The sequence below is a fragment of the Aotus nancymaae genome, unplaced genomic scaffold, assembly GCF_030222135.1.
Source record: "Aotus nancymaae isolate 86718 unplaced genomic scaffold, 86718_ANA_hifiasm-v0.15.2.pri h1tg000002l, whole genome shotgun sequence".
NCBI lineage: Eukaryota > Metazoa > Chordata > Mammalia > Primates > Aotidae > Aotus > Aotus nancymaae.
In genome coordinates, this window is record NW_026988413.1 from 52444782 (window position 1) to 52462418 (window position 17637).

At 45.3% G+C, this 17637-nt stretch overlaps 1 protein-coding gene across 11 annotated transcripts in view; it reads left to right on the forward strand.

Moving 5' to 3' along the window:
* ATXN7L1 (ataxin 7 like 1) overlaps nt 1-17637 on the forward strand; it is a 266971-nt gene that overhangs the window by 106501 nt on the left and 142833 nt on the right. Inside the window, exon 4 of one of the 11 annotated variants that reach the window (XM_012456265.2) lies at nt 9327-11420. The exons of the other annotated variants lie outside the window; for them this stretch is intronic. Coding sequence (XP_012311688.1) covers nt 9327-9412 — 86 coding nt within the window. The 3' untranslated portion in view covers nt 9413-11420. Of the gene's footprint in view, nt 1-9326; nt 11421-17637 lie in introns of those variants that run through there. 11 annotated transcript variants of the gene reach the window in all.

Sequence of the window (17637 nt, forward strand, 5' to 3'; positions counted from 1 at the left end):
AGTCTGCCTCGGGTTAGGGGCAGGCTTCCGGGTAATTTATGTTTAAGACAAGCTTTTAATAGAGATACACTCCTAAGTAGTAACCAGGAAAAAGATTCTCTCTCTTAACGGGTATCCATTTATAGGACTCAGCTGTTGAAGCTCAAGGGTAGCATTAGGCTTAAGCTTAATCTTCTGTATACCGTAATTTACAGCACTGAGTAAAGCATTGTACGTACAACTATTTCAGTCATTTGCCGTGATAAATAGCTATTGCTCTTGGCAGAGCAGAAACGCCATCTATGCTTTCCATTTATGAATATTGAATTGTCTCAGGCAGGCTTTTGCTGTAAGTTTTTAAAGGGGAAATCCCCAACTAATCACATCGCCTCACTGGCCCAAAATGTGATCTCCCTGCTATGTGCACCAGTCAGCTCTTGATCCAGGCAGCAGGTCTGCAGTACACGTGTTTCTGGTGAAGTCTGCACAAAGCACTTGTAACAATTCCAAGTGCAAGTCCTGCTAAAGGCTGCAGTTTTACACCGAATGCCACGAGCTGTTAGGGTGAAGATTCAGCTGGTGGCAGAAAGCCACGAGCAGGGATCAGGAAAATAACTCAGAGGTGATAATCTGATGTAGGAAAAACAGAAGGGGCATGATTCTATCAGGTTCCTGATTGTAAAAAGATGATGTCACCCATTAAAACTAAGGGAGTCAAAAAGGTAAAAGAAAATGCCCAGGCTGTAAATCCCTAGGGATCCACCCTTCAGGAACTCAGAGGCACACATGCCTTCTACCAGTTTTCTCTTCAGATACTGTATTCCCTGCTGGCGTGGAGGAAGCACAGTGGATATTCAAATAGGACATGCAGGTAGAATGACTATCTTGTCTTGGGAAATCCCTTAGGCCTGGGTCAGCTGGTCACCCTACACTCAGGCTTCCAGAAATTTCCCCTCTTCACCCCCATTCCATCCCACCAACAAATTTGCCGTGCCCGAGGGACTAAAAAACTTAAGCTGGCATTCTTTATCTCACATTTCTGAGTACCCACTATGTGCCAAGCATTGCCTGAGTGGTGGGATAAGAGAGAGTCAAGCACGAACATGAGTAGAGATGGCAAACTCACCAAAGAGTGTGCCGTCACCTGTTTTTGAATACCGTGAGATAGACTGACACGGCCACGCTTCCATGGTCACGCTCCCAAAAGCTGCTTCTCAGCATTATCTCTGGAAGATGATTCCTCTGAAAGCACTACCACCTTTTGAGCTCGATCATATACCTGTAGAAATACCTTCCATTTCTACAGCATCTTGCTGTTTCCGGAGCGCTCTTGCAGCTTACTCATTTTGATTTTCATAACAGCTCAGTAAGGTACACTGGCAGATACTGGTTTCACAGATTTGGAAGCTCAAAGAAATGTAGTGATTTACCTGGGGCCATCCAAGTGATAAGGGCAGAGCTGGGACTAGATGTCAGGATTCCTGACTCCCCACACTGCATCTTCCATGGACAGAGACCCCAGAGGGGGAAAAACATCACAAAGCAGCAAAAAAAAAAAAAAAATTCACCCACTACAGCAGGCAAATTTACTTTTATGAAACTTCCAACATTTACAGTTTCTAATTCTAAATTTACATGCAATGAATACATCCTCTAGCTATCTCGTATCTTCCTTACACAGGGCCCAAGCTTTCTGCAATACCTATTTGAAAACCAGTCATAGGATTTGGACTCTGAAGGAAGGTGATTCACCTTCTTGTAGGTTCTGGTCTTCCCTTTCATTTCCTAGCCAGAAGATTCTATCAGAGCAAAAGTGATGCTCATTTCAGCAGACTCTGAGAATAAATCCCTTCAGCATTTTGATTAGTTACAATGGGTAATAAGAGAACATGCATGTAAACCTACTCATGAGAATGGGTTTTGGCTGAAAGCTAAGCATTGATGTCCTTGCCACCAGAGCTTAGAGTTGCTTATTAGTATTCTGAGAGCTGGAGTATAGGCACGGATAACTTGAGGTTAACTTGATCCTGTTAACGCCTCTCATTCCCAGGCCACAGATAAGATTGTTGGATAGGAAGTTGAGAGGAAGCCATCTGGAGAGAGATGCAAATGGCTCAAGTGACCTGGCAACTTGGGACTCCCTTGCAACCTTGCTGTGACCACCTACCTCCATTTGCCCATCTGTGGAATGGGTATGGCAGTTATACACCAAGGTTATTATTAGAAATGATACATTTGAAAATACCTTAGCATGTAACTTGTGCTATAATTATACTCAGTGCCACATGGAAAATAGGCATTTTTAGCTGAAATGCGTAATGAGGTTAGGCAGGGAACATCAGTTGGTGGCAGGAAGAGTGTTCCTAGAGACGAGAGGTGTGAGGAGAGGGGGCCAGGTGCTCACTAAGGAGAACAGAGAGACCATCTATGAAGCTGTCTTGGGCATCACAATGGAATGCTCAGAACAAACAAGCACAAAACAAACATTTGGACATCTGGCCTGAATTTAGAAACAAATAAGGGGCTTGGCGATGAGCCTCTGTCTTTTCACGCTGCAGCTCTGCCCTCCAGCCCTGGGTACCAGCCGAATTCCAGAGGGGTGGGCTGGAGAAGGAGGAAGGCCTGAGTAAGCCAGTGCCCACGGGGGCTGCAGCCGCTGGGTTTCAAGGAGCCTTAGGGAGCCTTCTATCAGGCAGCAGAGGGGTTCTGAAAGAGCCAGACCCCAGAGCCGAGCCATCTGGGCTTGACCTTGGCTCTGCTACTCACTCACTGCGTGACCTTCAGCCAATCCTCTTCTCTCCCTGCCTTGATTTCATCATCCTCAGAATGGGGGTAATAATAGTACCTGTCTCAGAGGTTGTCAGGAGGGTAACATAAGTGAATAGGACAGCAACATGTAGGAGAACACCAGGCATCTATGTACTTAAACACAGCAAGGCACTTCTCTGGCCTTGTGAACTTCAGCACGTGGCAAAGAAGAAACACAAGCTGGACTGGCTGAGGAAAGCTCACCTCCAGAGGACTGGGTGGGTTGGCCATGAATTACATAGTCATTCTCAGAGAGGACGCATGGCGGGAGATAAGCAGCAAGGCTCATAGCTGGATGGATACATGGCCTTGGCTGGACCACTGGCTGGTGAGCATAGGGGACCTATGAGGGGCTAGGTTTTGCTCAGGCGGACCCTCTTGAAACTCCCAGTGGGCCTCCCTCCTACCCCGACTGAAGTTGGAATCTTGGGGGCTTCTGTGTCCCCAAAAGCAGATTCCAGTGGCCAGCATCCTAGAAATTTTTGTCCACTTATCTCACTTATGTCACTCCTTCCTAGGGTCAATTACTGATACTATACTTTCTCTACTCTGCAGTCATTCTGCTGCAGAATCATTCCCCTGTTATCTGTCTGCCTCAACATGGGAAAAATCCTTGTCATCTGGAACTCTTGCTTCCTGCCTGCCGTCCTGTCTCACTGCAGTGTGTGGGCAGATCAGCTCTCTGCTGCACACATCTTCAGAAAGACTGGATTTCAGGCTTTCAGAGCAAGTGTCTGAATCCACTGGTGAAAGGAGACAGCAGTCATCTGCTGGTTGGTGTTTGCCAAAATGTGGCCTTAGAATGGGATGAAGTGATGGCTCCTGGCACGGAACCTGGTTCCCCCTGGGCGTACACCCAGCCTGAACAGCTCCTTTAAAACCAGAAGTAATTTGTCATCTTTTGATTCTCTTCCAACACTGTCCCTGTCACAGGTAGATAAATGAGGCGGCATATGGGTGTCCACACGCAGGATCGTCTAATCCCAGCAGTTTCTCATGGAGCCATCGCTTCACAAGGGTGGAGAGCACAGTGGGGTGGTCCCTGACTTCAGGATTGTAGCCATAAGCATATTTTTTTCATCGCCTGTCCCATTTATATGCATGAAATGCTTTCTCAGAATCTCCGAGCTTCTATGTCATTGATAGGTGCATTTCTCATTTCAAAATCCTGAAGTGAATCATACATTTGTGAGCTCAGCATCTCATGTCTGTATTTCCACAGAATGCTACTAATCAAATCAATGTCTCAGCAAAAGCCAACAAGCATCCCTGAGTTAAAAACAGAAAACAAGTCTAAAAAGACTTGATTACAGAAAGTCAATGAGAAAGGTGCATACATTTCAAGTTCCCCTCGAGTTGCATGCACCTATATGTGGCTTGAGAGATATCTGCAGGGTTTTCTACACAGCCCATGTGGACTTTAGATTTGTTGCTTACATATAAGTAAAATCACCAGGTTATTCCCAAGGATGCAACAGGCAGAAGAGGCCTCCTGATCTAGTTGCCAAAATATGGTTGACCTGTGACTCTTTTGTAAATGAAGGATGAGCCTGTGTGGCGAATTAGCTCAGCTCACAAGGGCACACCTCCTGTCTATGCCAAAGGGTTGAGTGTGTTTCTAATCTGGCCAGACTGCTTTGATTTCTGTGGGCATAGGTCACATTCTTCATCCACACAGCTGCCAGATTAACTAGGCATCCTTGGTCAGAAGGTCCTGGGCTTGGCTGGATCAGTTCAAGTTCATCCCAAACACAGGAAAGTCATCTGCCCTGCTAGTATTACAGTGAGTCCATGAGCATCTTTGAGACACCCTTAGAAAGGAGAGAATTTGGAGCATCTTCTCCAAGCAGGAGCTGTTGAGCATGGACCAGATTCTTACGCAGGCTACTAATGCTGGTGACCATAAGAAGTGTATAGCTGCCTCTTCATTATCTATGGTATTGAAGGATAAATCTAGCATGAACTTTAAAATTTCAAAATAAATCCCACAGTTTAAGCTTTAGCCAGGGATTTCATACTAGAAACCTTTTAGGGGAGAGTAGTATTTCCTTTTATGTTTTCCCAATTAATCAGTAGTTTTAATGAGCAGCAAAATGACCCAAGGGGGATGAGAGACAGCACAGGAGGATAATTTGCCTGGGGTTAAGAGATGAGTCTGGGTTCCTGTTTCTGCTGCTTTGAGACTCTGTTCGTCTACAGACTGTATGTGTTTGCTACATGTACTTTGTAGGATCAGCATCTACTTTGTAGGATTAGGGAGGGATCAAATGAGTTAATGAATACAAGAGATATCCCATGCCCGGAACACAATACATATGAGCTGTTATGACTTATTAGGCTTCTTTATTTTTTTGAGACAGAGTCTCACTCTGGCCTAGGCTGGAGTGCAGTGCTGCCATCTCGGCTCACTGCAACCTCTGCCTTGAGGGTTCAAGCAATTCTTGTGCCTCAGCCTCCCAAGTAGCTGGGATTACAGATATGCACCACCATGCCCGACTAATTTTTGTATTTTTAGTAGACAAGAGTTTTCACCATGGTGGCCAGGCTGGCCTCAAACTCCTGACCTCAAGTGATCCACCTGCCTCAGCCTCCCTAAGTGCTGGGATTACAGGTGTGAGCTACCATGCCCAGCCTAGACTTATTTTAAGAGAAGGTGGCAAGAACTCCTACTTCAAGGAAGATGGTAACACTGAATAGTTTGTTCATTAAGACAGACACATACCTAAGTGAATCTTTGAAATAATCCTGCATTTCATTCATGGTGGAATCTCATAATTTTTTTTTAAGTCTAAAAGCCTGAGCCAGCTGTACATGATATATTAAACCCACACATTTACTTACTTTAGAAAGGTTACTATTTTGAGAGTATGATCATTCCTGGAAAAAAAAAATTTGATGTGCCTCTTGTCCATTGAAAAATTATCATATAAAGAATAATTCCATTCTTTGGATTATATCTTCAGATTCCTGCATTCTTTTCAAGCTTTGTAATAAAGCAGGGGAAAGGAGTATTGTGAACATCTTGAAGAAGACATTCCCTATCATTCCTCCACCTTGCCCCAGAGTTCACCATGTCTGACAAATAGTGGGTATTTGATCAATATCTTATGAATGAATGAATGATTTCGATATTTAATCCTTTAAGTCAGTGATACACAACGTGTAGTCATGTGTCAGAACCCCGTGGAAGGCTGTTAAAATCAATTGCGGCTCCCCCACCCTGAGTTTCTGATTCAGTCAGTCTGGTTTGGGGCCCCAGAATGTGCATTTCTAGCAGGTCCCCAGATGATGCTGATGCTGTTGGCCCTGGGACCATACTTGGAGAACCCACTACTTTGGGGTCTACTCCACTGCTTAGGTCCATTTTTTTATCCTTTGCCAAGCCTTCTAGGAAATTGACCTCTACCTCTGTCTGACTTTGCCCCATTGAACTGACATGAATTTCATAAAAATTACTAGGATTTGATCAGATGGAAAAGCTACCTGGATTTTTGTTTGTTTTCAGTTAAAAACTATGGCCAGGTGCAGTGGCTCATGCCTGTAAACCCAGCACTTTGGGAAGCCAAGGTGGGTGGATCACCTAAGGTCAGGAGTTCAAGACCAGCCTGGCCAACATGATGAAACCCCATCTCTACTAAAAATATAAAAATTAGCTGGGGTGATGGCGGGCGCCTGTAATCGCAGCTCCTTGGGAGACTGGGGAGGAGAATCACTTGAACCTGGGAGGTGGAATTTGCAGTAAGCCGAGAATGTGCCATTACATTCCAGCCTGGGTGACAGAGCGAGACTCCATCTCAAACAAACAAAAAGAAAGCTACATTTTGCCCCTTGTATAATTATAAAAGAAATGACTATCAGATTGCCACCTCCTGCATCATGATGTCTATGCTGGCAGGTCACAGCTGGTTGGGGTGAAATACAGTGGCCCACCTTACAGCATTTAAGCCAGATTGCATCTTCATCCAGTTTTGGAATCCCCACCTAGTGTCACATGTACTTAACTCCAAAGCTGAAATGAAACATGACCTTTTGCAGAAATTGCAGAGAGCAAAAAGGGCACGGGAGATGAGCATATGATACAAAGAGGAACACGATATTTGCAAAGTCTTCTCATGCTGGCTGTGGGCCTGGCTGAAGTCATTATGTCCCCAGGTTTATAAACAAGAGGCAGCATGGCCAGAGGAAGGCTGCCCCCTGCAAAAAGTCATTCTCCTAATGCCAGATGTCACTCTGGATGGCAGGCAAGAGTGGAATTGTAAACCCAGGTGTGAGGGAGCTCCTCCCTCCTCCATAACCCCTTCTCAGGAAAGAGTCCTTGAGACTGTGAGGACTGAGTGGACACAGAGGGACGGGTCAGTGGAGGGTACAACGGGGATACTAGACATCCTCAACAGAGAGAAGATACGAAAAAGGAACCTAAGAAGGGAATTGAAGGGAAGAAGAAAAGTGCCTTACCCTAAAGTAGGAAGAGTGTGTTAGTAACCTGTTGCTGCGTAACAAATGACTCCAACATTTAAGCAGCTTAGAACAACAAATCTGTGTTGTCTTGCACAGGGCCAGGGATCTGGGAGCGGCTTAGCTGTGTGGTTCCGCTCAGAGTCTCTTATGAGGCTGCAGTCAAGCTTTCATCTGAAGGCTTAACTGGAGTTGGAGGGCCCACTTCTAAGATGACTCCCTCACATGGCTGTTGGCTGGAGGCCTCAGTTCCTGGCACCCAGTACCTTAGGCCTGTCCACAGCCCTGTTCACAGCATAGCAGTTGACTTCCTTGAGAGCCAACAACCCAAGAGAGGGAGGGGGAAATTCAAAATGACTTTTATGGCCTAGTCTTAGAAGGGACACACTGTCACATCCACTTTATTCTGTTATAGAAATGAGTCTCTAAGTCCAGCCCACACACTACAGGAAGGGAATTGGGCTCCACCTTTGGAAGGGAAGAGTGTTACCAGAGTGAGACTCTTGCTAGGCTCAGAAAGCACCAGAATAATTGACAGGGCCTTTGGAGTAAAGATGAGGAGGGCTGCAGCCATTGGGGCCATAGGGGTGCAGCCTGATTCAGCAGAAGAAAGGTGGTTGGGTAGAGGAAGGGGCATTGGAAATTCTCCGTGGGCTTGAAGCCTACCATCCTATAGGGGTTGTGCAGGCCCCTTCTCTCTTTCAAGCTAAAGGGTGACTTTGCTTACAAAAGCAAAACCACCGGCAGGGCGCGGTGGCTCAAGCCTGTAATCCCAGCACTTTGGGAGGCCGAGGCGGGTGGATCATGAGGTCAAGAGATCGAGACCATCCTGGTCAACATTGTGAAACCCCGTCTCTACTAATACAAAAAAAAATTAGCTGGGCATGGTGGCGCGTGCCTGTAATCCCAGCTACTCAGGAGGCTGAGGCAGGAGAATTGCCTGAACCCAGGAGGCGGAGGTTGCGGTGAGCCGAGATCGCGCCATTGCACTCCACTCCAGCCTGGGTAACGAGAGCGAAACTCCATCTCAAAAAAAAAAAAAAAAAAAAAAAAATGCAAAACCACCTATGAGTCCCAAGACTCAGATTTGGTTCCAGAGAAGAGAAAGGCAGGGCTGGAGGCTTAGACCCAAGCCTCTGCTGGAAAAAGAGCAGTACACAGCACTATGCATCTCCTTCTCGGTAGTCCGCCCTGCCAGGTGCCTGGTAGGAAAAGAACAGGGAATGAAGGCAGAAGGGATGTCAAGGAATAAAGAGAAGCTTCTGGGCTGTGATTCTCAGGAAAGGCATTGGGAGGGGGTGTTAAGCAGGAGGGGGTGTTAAGCAGGGGGTGGAGAAACCCCACTATTTTTTTTTTATTAAAATCCCGCTTAGGATGATAACTCAGTCCTGCCAATAATGACAGCAGTCAGCCCTTCGTGGCTGCTACAGCTCCTAGGTTGCTCGGAGTTCCTCCCATGGGTGGATGTTTGTTTTGGCCACCCTGGCTCCATAAATGGATTCCATGTAGCAGTCTTCTTTTGAGAATGCAGAGCCATTGGGGTCATATTGTACTGTGTCTGTTCTTATCTCCCCTATCATCCCCAGGGAATAAGCTAATCAAACTTACTGATGATTTTACACTGAGAAGGAGATAGCTAATAACTTGGATGACAAGTATTAGAATACAATGTGATGTGGATAAATTGGGTCCCTGTATTAAGAGCTATAAAATGAGATTCTATCAAGGCATGAATAATGGTGGCCATGAAAAGGATTAATCAAATACCCCTTTAAAAAGGTATAGAAATTCTGGTCAGACAGCCCTTGTTTAATTGCACTCTTGCCCCCACCCCACCCCCACTCCATTCCCCCTGAAACTGCTTTCTACTAGGAGAAATATGGAAAAGAGTTTAGAGGAAGTAATGGAGAAATTGGGACATACATTTTGATAGAACAAGATCATGAAGACACATTTAAGCAACGAGTGTTTAATTTAGGGGGAAAAATGGCAATTGGCATGAGTAATCATTTACAAATATAATTTCCAAAGGAGCCGTGTTGATACCATTCAGCAAATGCCAACAAAGCATTTACTTTCCAAAGGGAGAAAGCAAGACAACAAGAGAAATGAAGGCATCTCCAGGAGTGGACCCGCGAGCAGCCAGGCCATAGAGAAGCATCAGGTGTGAGAATGGGAAACGCAGAAGAGACGTACAACTTCTGAAAGATCTCAGAGGACTGGCATTGTCTGGAGAAGGCTTCCTGGAAGAGGAGACTCCAGCAGAGCCCTGAAGTGTGGACAAGCTTCCATTCACTGCAAATTCGTGAGCACACTCTGGTGTCAGGATCTAGTAAGAAAATGGGCTTGAGCAGAACAGGGGGTACCTGTGGGGTTCTTCTCTTCATTTTCACCACCACAACGCTGGTCTGAGCTGCCATCAGTTCCCACCTGGACAACTGCAAAAGCCTTCCAGCTGTTCCTGCTTCCACTCTTGCTCCTCTACAATCCATTCTGCACGCAGAAGTCAGGATCAAAATCAGAGTTCATCATGTCATTCTCTTGCCTTGTGGCTTCCCATTGCTCTTAAGCTAAAAGTAAAAATCGTTATCATGGCTACCAAGTCTTGTGTGGTCTGGGCCACATCCTGTGCCAGGCTGCCTTTCATTGCCTATGTTCCAGTCAAGCTGGCCTTCGAAATTTCAGCACATTGGGTCTTTCTGCCACAGGGCTCTTGCACATACATGCTTTTCCATCTCTACATGTGATTTTCCTTCATCCTCTCTTTTCAAAGCTAACTCCAACTCTTCCCTCAGACTGCATCTTAATGATGACTTCCTTCTGGAAGACTCCCCTCATTTTCACAACTGGATTTGCTCGCCCTCATATGCTGAAAACAAGTATTTCTTGTGTGAACATATGTGTTTAACACCTGCCTTCCCAGCTCAGCCACAAGCTCTGAGGGTGGAGACTCAGTCTTTGAGTCCCTTGAAGCCTAGCATAGTCTCAGTAAATACATGATCGCTGGAGCATGACATTTCATTAGAAACAGTGAGGCTAGTTGAGAAATTATACCTGACCAGTATATAGGAGAGTACCATTATGAATTCTTAATGGGATGAAAACCCGAATTCATGTCTAGACCCTGCCACCTGCTGGCTGTGCTGCTTTAAATAAATCACAGATCCTCTCAGAGCCTGTTTCCCTGTATATAAAATGGGGATCCTAACAGCCCCCTCATATGGTTGCAGCATGAATTGAATGAAGTAATATATGGAAAAGCATTTTTTAACTGTAAAACCAGACATAAATATCCTTTGTCATTTTTCCCAGTGCATGGCACACTGGGTCATTCATTAAACACCTATTGGATGGATGGACGGACAGACGGACGGACGGACGGACGGATGGATGGATGGATGGTTGGATGGACAGACAGATTAACAGTTAGGGGGCCAGCATGAGTGAAGAGGAGAACACAAGAGGAGAACTTGGTGTATGGAAAGCATGATGGAAGCCAAAAAGGAGAGACTTCTCAGAAGTAGGAGGAGGCTTGTCGATTCACCCACAATATCACATGCAGTAGAGCAGGCAGGAGAATGAAGGGGGGAACCATTTAACCTGGGTGGAAGGAAATCACTGGTGACCTCAGGCTGATTCCGTCTCAGCCTTTTCATGTTGTCTGGGCTTTCAATGACATGCCTTAATTGTAACTTAATCACTTTACTGATTTCTATCTTTGGAGGGGGGGAATCAAATTGATTTGCACATACGGCAAAATTGGTGAGATTACTCCAGCTGCTGCCAGCAGGTGCTGACAAGTGAAGAACTAAACGTCAGAGGATAAGAAAATACACTAAACATTTCTTTTAATAAGGCCTAGAAACCTTAGTTATTTAATAAATTGCCATGGGTAATTGGTTTCAGTTTCAAGGGTTGTTTCATCTTTAACTCCCTGTGTTCCGGAAGGAATCGTGCTGATTGTGTAGACAGCCTTGTGGTTTGAGACCCACCTGAGCTATCACACATTTCTCTGTCTCTCTGATCACACCCCACTTTCTACCACCACTCCCAGCATCCACCTGGGATAGGTCACTCTGACACACACACGCATACACACGTACACACACACACACACACACACACATTCACTGTTCAAGTTGCTAGTCTTTTTATTGGTTCCTCCTCCAGCGAGGATGTTTAGGCCTCACCTCCCTGCTGGGCCCTGATCCAGCTGGTCTGTTTGTGTATGAACCTTGGGAGTGAGTGGCCCAAGCTGGACCTAAGCCCAGCATTTATCATCTCAGTGCTGACTCCCATGGAAGGAAGAAGACATGATGAATAAATGAAACCCCATGGCTGTTTTAACATTCATCATCCCAGTCCTCCAAACCCGGCTGATAAAAATGGGTACCTGGATTTAAAAAACAAAAAAAGAATAAGCTAGAAAAAAGGGCCACTAAAGGGCCTTAATATTTTTTCTATAATTTAGTACATTTATTATATATTTAATATTTTCTGTGTAGTAGTTGGTGATGTGGAACATGGGTTTATGGGGAAAGGAGGCAACATGCAAGAAAACTTTAAAATGGTTCAAAGAAAGGACTTGAAGCCTCACCGCCCCCAGCCACCCCATGTCCCCCTTCAGCAGAGATGGCTCAAGATGTAAAGGCAGACTTGTACCTGTCTCCGTTCTCTCCCCTGTACCTCCCAAATCAGGGGCTTTACTTACTGCCCTGTGTTGAGATGTTCAGTGTCATCTGCAGAGTGGTTTCCTGTGAACTGATACACACAGTTTGCTAAAAAAGGAGGCTAAGGCCCTAGTCTGCGTATAAATGGCACTGTGCTGGGAAGAACCACCACATTCTACCCTGGGTAGTATAGGGAGGTGCAGAGTGAAGAGCTCACACACCCGATCAGTGGTAGACCCCGTGAGAAAGCCGGGCGGTCGGCAGGGAGGCCTAGGCACAGGCGGGGCAAGGCCCCCTCCCAGAGTTGTGTGGCAGGGGACCACAGAGCCGGGACCTGTCACCACTGATCTGTCCTCCAAAGGAGCAAACCCCAAAGCTCTTGGGTCCTTCCAGTGTCCAGAAACGTGAGGATAAAATCCCTGCTTCACATAGAAGAATGTGATGGTTCAGAGCCGGGCTGGGAGCGATGTTCACTGCTCAGCCAGCCTTATCTAGCTCCTGCTCTGTCTCAGTGTAAATCTTCTCATGTGTGGAAAATGGGTATAATCATGCTTCTCAGAGAGGTGGTATGAGGATTAAACACTGTTACGCACGTAACATGCTTACACTGAGCCCAGCCCAGCAGGAGAAGTGAGCTGATGGGAGCATGGAAGCCCAGATAGGTTTATCCCCCCTCGGGAAATTCTGCTTTCCCTTCACCTATCACTGCTGGGAGCCAGCCCAGCCTGCCCGCCAGGAATTTCATTTCACCATAGCTCTTAGAGGCAGGGGTGAGAAACCTCAAGAAGACAGCAGTCCATGAGGGGTTTTGGAGTCGGGACTCGGAAGAGGGACGGGGATGGGAAAAAGGCTTAGGGAAGAACTACAGAATTCCTAGTGATCCAGAGAGGGGGCCTGGATGAAGAGCACTAGCCTGCCAGGAAGACAGTAGTTCACCTCAAAACAGCAGCCATGTCCCAGGCAGGGTGAATTCCAAGGAGAATCAAATGTTTCAAAAGGGGCCAGCCATGGTAGCTCACGCCCATAATCCCAGTACTTTTGGAGGCCGAGGTAGGAGGATCCCTTGATCCCAAGAGTTTGAGACCAGCCTGAGCAATATATTGAGAGCCTATCTCTACAAAAAATGTAAAAATTAGCTAGGTGGGGTTATGCATACTTGTAGCCCAAGCTACTTAGGGGGCTGAGGTGGAAGCATCGCTCCTTGCGCCCAGGAGATGGAGGCTGTAGTGAGCTGTGATCATACCACTGTACTCCAGTCTGGGTGACAGAGTGAGACCGGTCTCAAAAAAAGAAAAAAAAACCAGAAAGGTAGACTAGGATGATAACTGACAAAAAAGCTTTTGAATGTCTGCCTTTTTGGTGAAAAAGAATTCAAATTAATTTGGCTTTGAGAATTTTAATTGCACACATCGTAATAATTGCATATACCCCAGAGCATTGTAAAATCAGACTTGGAAATCTCTTACCATCTACACTGTAAAAGCAAGAACCTAATCTTGCAAGCAGAGTTTTAAAACTCCTGAGCCCAAGGAAGAAATCAGTCTACCTGTGAAATCTGCCTCCGTCCTTCTCATGGTTGTCTTTTCCCTCCCTATCCCTTTTGGTCCCTACCTTCTCTCTAGTGAATGTGAGCAGGGAGGAGGCCTCACAAATCTGATTTTCTTTTTTTATTCAAAAATACAATCCCTAGGAAAATCAAGGAAAGAAATAAGAATAGAGAACCAGCATGTGCTCATTTAGGCCTTCTGCCTAATTTCTTTTATTCCCCTCTGATGTCTTTTTGGCTCCTTTTATGGCTGTAGAACTAATGTGATGGTTTTGAAGGTAGTGCCGGTAGCCTATTGGGTTCGAAGGGAGCCTTGACTTCTGAGTCCTTTTATCATAGCCATTCATTTTTCCGGAGCTCTTTTTCCCTCTGTAAATCAAAACAGGTATTTAATTCAGACATATTTAACTTTAAGTGTTAAAAAAAACTCCCATCTACTAGTCTGACACTACTCATTTATTTTGTCCATCATGTAGGTGCTGTAGCTCTGAAGCATATAATTTAGGGTTCTGGGCTTACTGCGAGTACCTGGAGGTCATCACCGTTAAGTGAATGAGTTCTTTATTAAGCCAGTATTTGATTAAGCCTTGAAAATACTAACAATTATGTACATGGGACTGCCTGCTGAGATTAGAAAACGCAAAAAATCTTAAAGCTTACGTTTCTTGCATAAGTAAATAGCCAGATTTGATCTTCCTTTCATCTGTGATTTATATTTATTACAGTTGGTGAGTCTAGTTAGTGGTTTAGTTTCCTTGGGTTTTTGCTACATCCAGGTTCCCATTATGTAATCATCTTTGATAAAAACTAATGCATACTACCCTGGACCCTAGAGTATAACATGATGCCAAATCCCATTCCAAATGTGTTTCCTACTAAAGCAAACTATATTGGAAGGCATTAAAGAGACGCATTCCCTGGTCACTTCCAATTGGAAATATACAAGTTTCTTTTTCATAAATCACATTCACATTTTTCTGTCTGCCTCATTACCTCTATTGTGAGCGCTCCCTTTGCCCACATGCTCATGAGAAAGTGATGATGGTGGGTTGTGCCATCATCACTTAAGAACATGACTGGCAAACAGGGTTTTTTTAAATGGGTCATTATTTGCATCAAAAATAAGTGCATTTGGACATATTAGCATCCATCAAGAGCAAAATCCAGACAGTGAGAAACTGCAGATTGGACAGCAAGAGTCTTCAACAGGAAAACTGTAAGGAAAAGAATGAGGGGGAAATTGGTTGCTTAAAATAAGTTTAAAGGGCACGTAAAAAATGGAAAGACTAAAATGCAGCCTCTGAGGATACACGCGTGGGTGATGACATCAGAAACATACACAAGGAGGCGAAAACTGTGGAGCCAGGAGTCTGCTTACTTTTGGAGGGAGGTGGGGGGTTACAAGTGGACCAGACACATGGAGTGGGGTGCTTGGCGAAGTTCCGAGTCTCCACCTGGATGGTGGTGACCTGGTTGTTGCCTTCCCATCCCTTCCAGCGCAGTGCATCTCTCGTTGGTTTTCAGTGCCCATGCTTTATTTTACAATCCCAAGCTTTTCTTTTAATGAGTCTACTCAGGGTTCGCATAACCTACAGTCTTGCAGGAATTTCACTTTAGGGATTGGGGTCTAATAATAAAATGCATTTCACTTTTCTCACTAAGAGGGAAATTGAAATTCTAGCTGGAAATTCACCAGTAGGATTGTCTGACAGCTTGGTCAGAAATGAGAGAAAAATGAGGGCTGGTGGATGGAGCTTTTCTAGGTTCTGGCTTACAGATGACTCCCCTGGTCTTTATTTTTTTCTATGTTCATTTATACAGTGACTTGCGTAGTTAACGTGTTTAGTAATGGAATAAGCCCTTGCAAACTCACCTCCTCTAAACAAAAATGAGGACCCTGACAGCAGCCATATTGCTGCCTGCCCTTCCCCTCCTTATCTTGAGCAATGTTTAAAGAGCACAGAGGTTTGCTTAAGGGAACTCATCCCTGCCACTAGCACCCATTTCCTCTACCCCTGTTGCCCCCGTAAGTGCCAGTCTGAAGAAACCACCCTAGTTGTGTGATTTAGGATGTCCTCTAACATCCCTGCAACTGGGGTTTCATTTCTTTAAGTTTTTTTCCCCTATTAAATTCAGTTCGGCCAGGCACGGTGGCTCACACCTGTAATCCCAGCACTTTGGGAGGCCGAGGCAGGCAGATCACCTTAGGTCAGGAGTTCAAGACCAGCCTGGCCAACATGGTGAAACCCCATCTCTACTGAAAATACAAAAACTAGCTGGGCATGATGATCCATGCCTGTAGTCCCAGCTACTGGGGAGGCTGAGGCAGGAGAATGGCTTGAACCCAGGAGGCAGATGTTGCAGTGAGCCGAGATTGTGCCACTGCACTCCAGCCTGGGTGACAGAGCAAGACTCCATCTCAAAAATAAATAAATACATACATAAATGCAGTTCTTCTAGAGTATGAACCGCCCTAATGTGAATGAGGCAGGTGAGAGTTCCAAAAGAGGGTAAAATCATAAAGAGCATGACTCTGGAAAGTGGAGGTGGGGGCACAGGAAGACAGACCTAAAAGAGGGGTTGCTGAAAGTCTTGCCTTTTCTTTTTTTCTTGTTAGACATGGCCTAAACTTGTTGATATTTTTCAAATTAAATCTGGAATCCCACAAAAACACATTTACATCTGTCCCCCGGGCTGGATAGTACTCACAGGATTCAGTGCATAGGACTGAGTCCAAACATGTTTGAGAAGAAACAGGCCAGATTCTACTCCATGAGGGCAGGGGTGTTACTTGGTTTTGCTTACCATTCAATTCTCAATCCCTGGCACAGTGCTTGGCACATAGTAGGTGCACAATGAACATCTGATTTAAAAAATGAATCAATAAACCGAATATGGTGGCTCACCCCAGTAATCTCAGAACTTTGGGAGGCCACAGTGAGAGGATTGCCTAAAGTAAGGAATTCAAGACCAGCCTGGCCAACATAGTGAGATCCTGTCTCTGCAAAAAATTTTAAAATGTGCTGGTGCAGTGGCTTATGCCTATAGTTCCAGCTACTCAGCAGGCTGAGGTGGGAGGGTCACTTGAGCCCAGGAGTATGAGGCTGCAATGAGCTATGGAAGGTAGCTGGGCTCACCACTATTCTATTAACGCCACAGGGCGTGGGCCACAGTGAGCTATGATCGTATCACTGTACTCCAGCCTGGGCAACAGAGGGAGACTCTGTCTCAAAAAAAAAAAAAAGAGAGAGAAAAGAACAAATAAACAAGGGACCAGACTGACAAATAGCTGAAGAGATAGTGTGCAGAGATCTTCTAAGATGGGCAGTGAGAAAGTGTCTGTGGTCACTCCAGAGGGTTGTCCTTCCCCTCTCCTTCACTCCTATTTTCCTTTCTGAAGCCCAGGGTCGACCACCTGTGCTCTGTGCCTGCCTAGCCTCAACAGGAAAATCAACTAATGCAGAGTTGGTGAGTTGTAACAGCTCTTACCACAGTTTATCCCTCTTGCACAGCACGTTTTGGGTGGTAGAGGTATTTTCCCACAGATTGTCTCATTTGGGCTGCACAATACTCCCATGCAGTAGGTAATTCCCACCTTACGGAGGAGGAAACTGAGACTAAAAAGGATTAAAATGGCTTTGGGGGCAGAGCTGTAATAGATCTCGGAACTTCGGATCCTTCCACCCCGCATCCTTTCTGCTGCACTGTCCCAGGCACTAATGGAGATAGAAAGCCTCATTGGGATTCAGACCTTGCCCTCAAGAAGCAGAAAAGTCTCATTCTGAAAGAGAAAACTACCATAACTAGTGAACACACCAAGAAACATAGAGCAGCAGTACCTGATTCTTCCCCAGTTGTACTCCTCAAGGATGCTCTGAAAGATGAGTTAGCTGTTGCTTTTTCTTAGAAGGGTTCTTTCTATGTAAACTTACTTCCAGAGTGTAGAATGCGTGGTTCAGCCTGTCTTCAGCTGTCTTCTATAATGGAGAGGAGAGGGAGAGCATATATAATGAAAACCCAGAGGTAATCCCAAGATCTCATTTTAATCACCTGTATCAATCTCGCACTTCAGCAGACCTCATTAGAAATAACTACATCATCGATAGAAAACAGAAAGCAAAATATCTAAATAAAAGTCCATCTATAAACTAGATAACCTTCACCTTATACCAGTGTCGT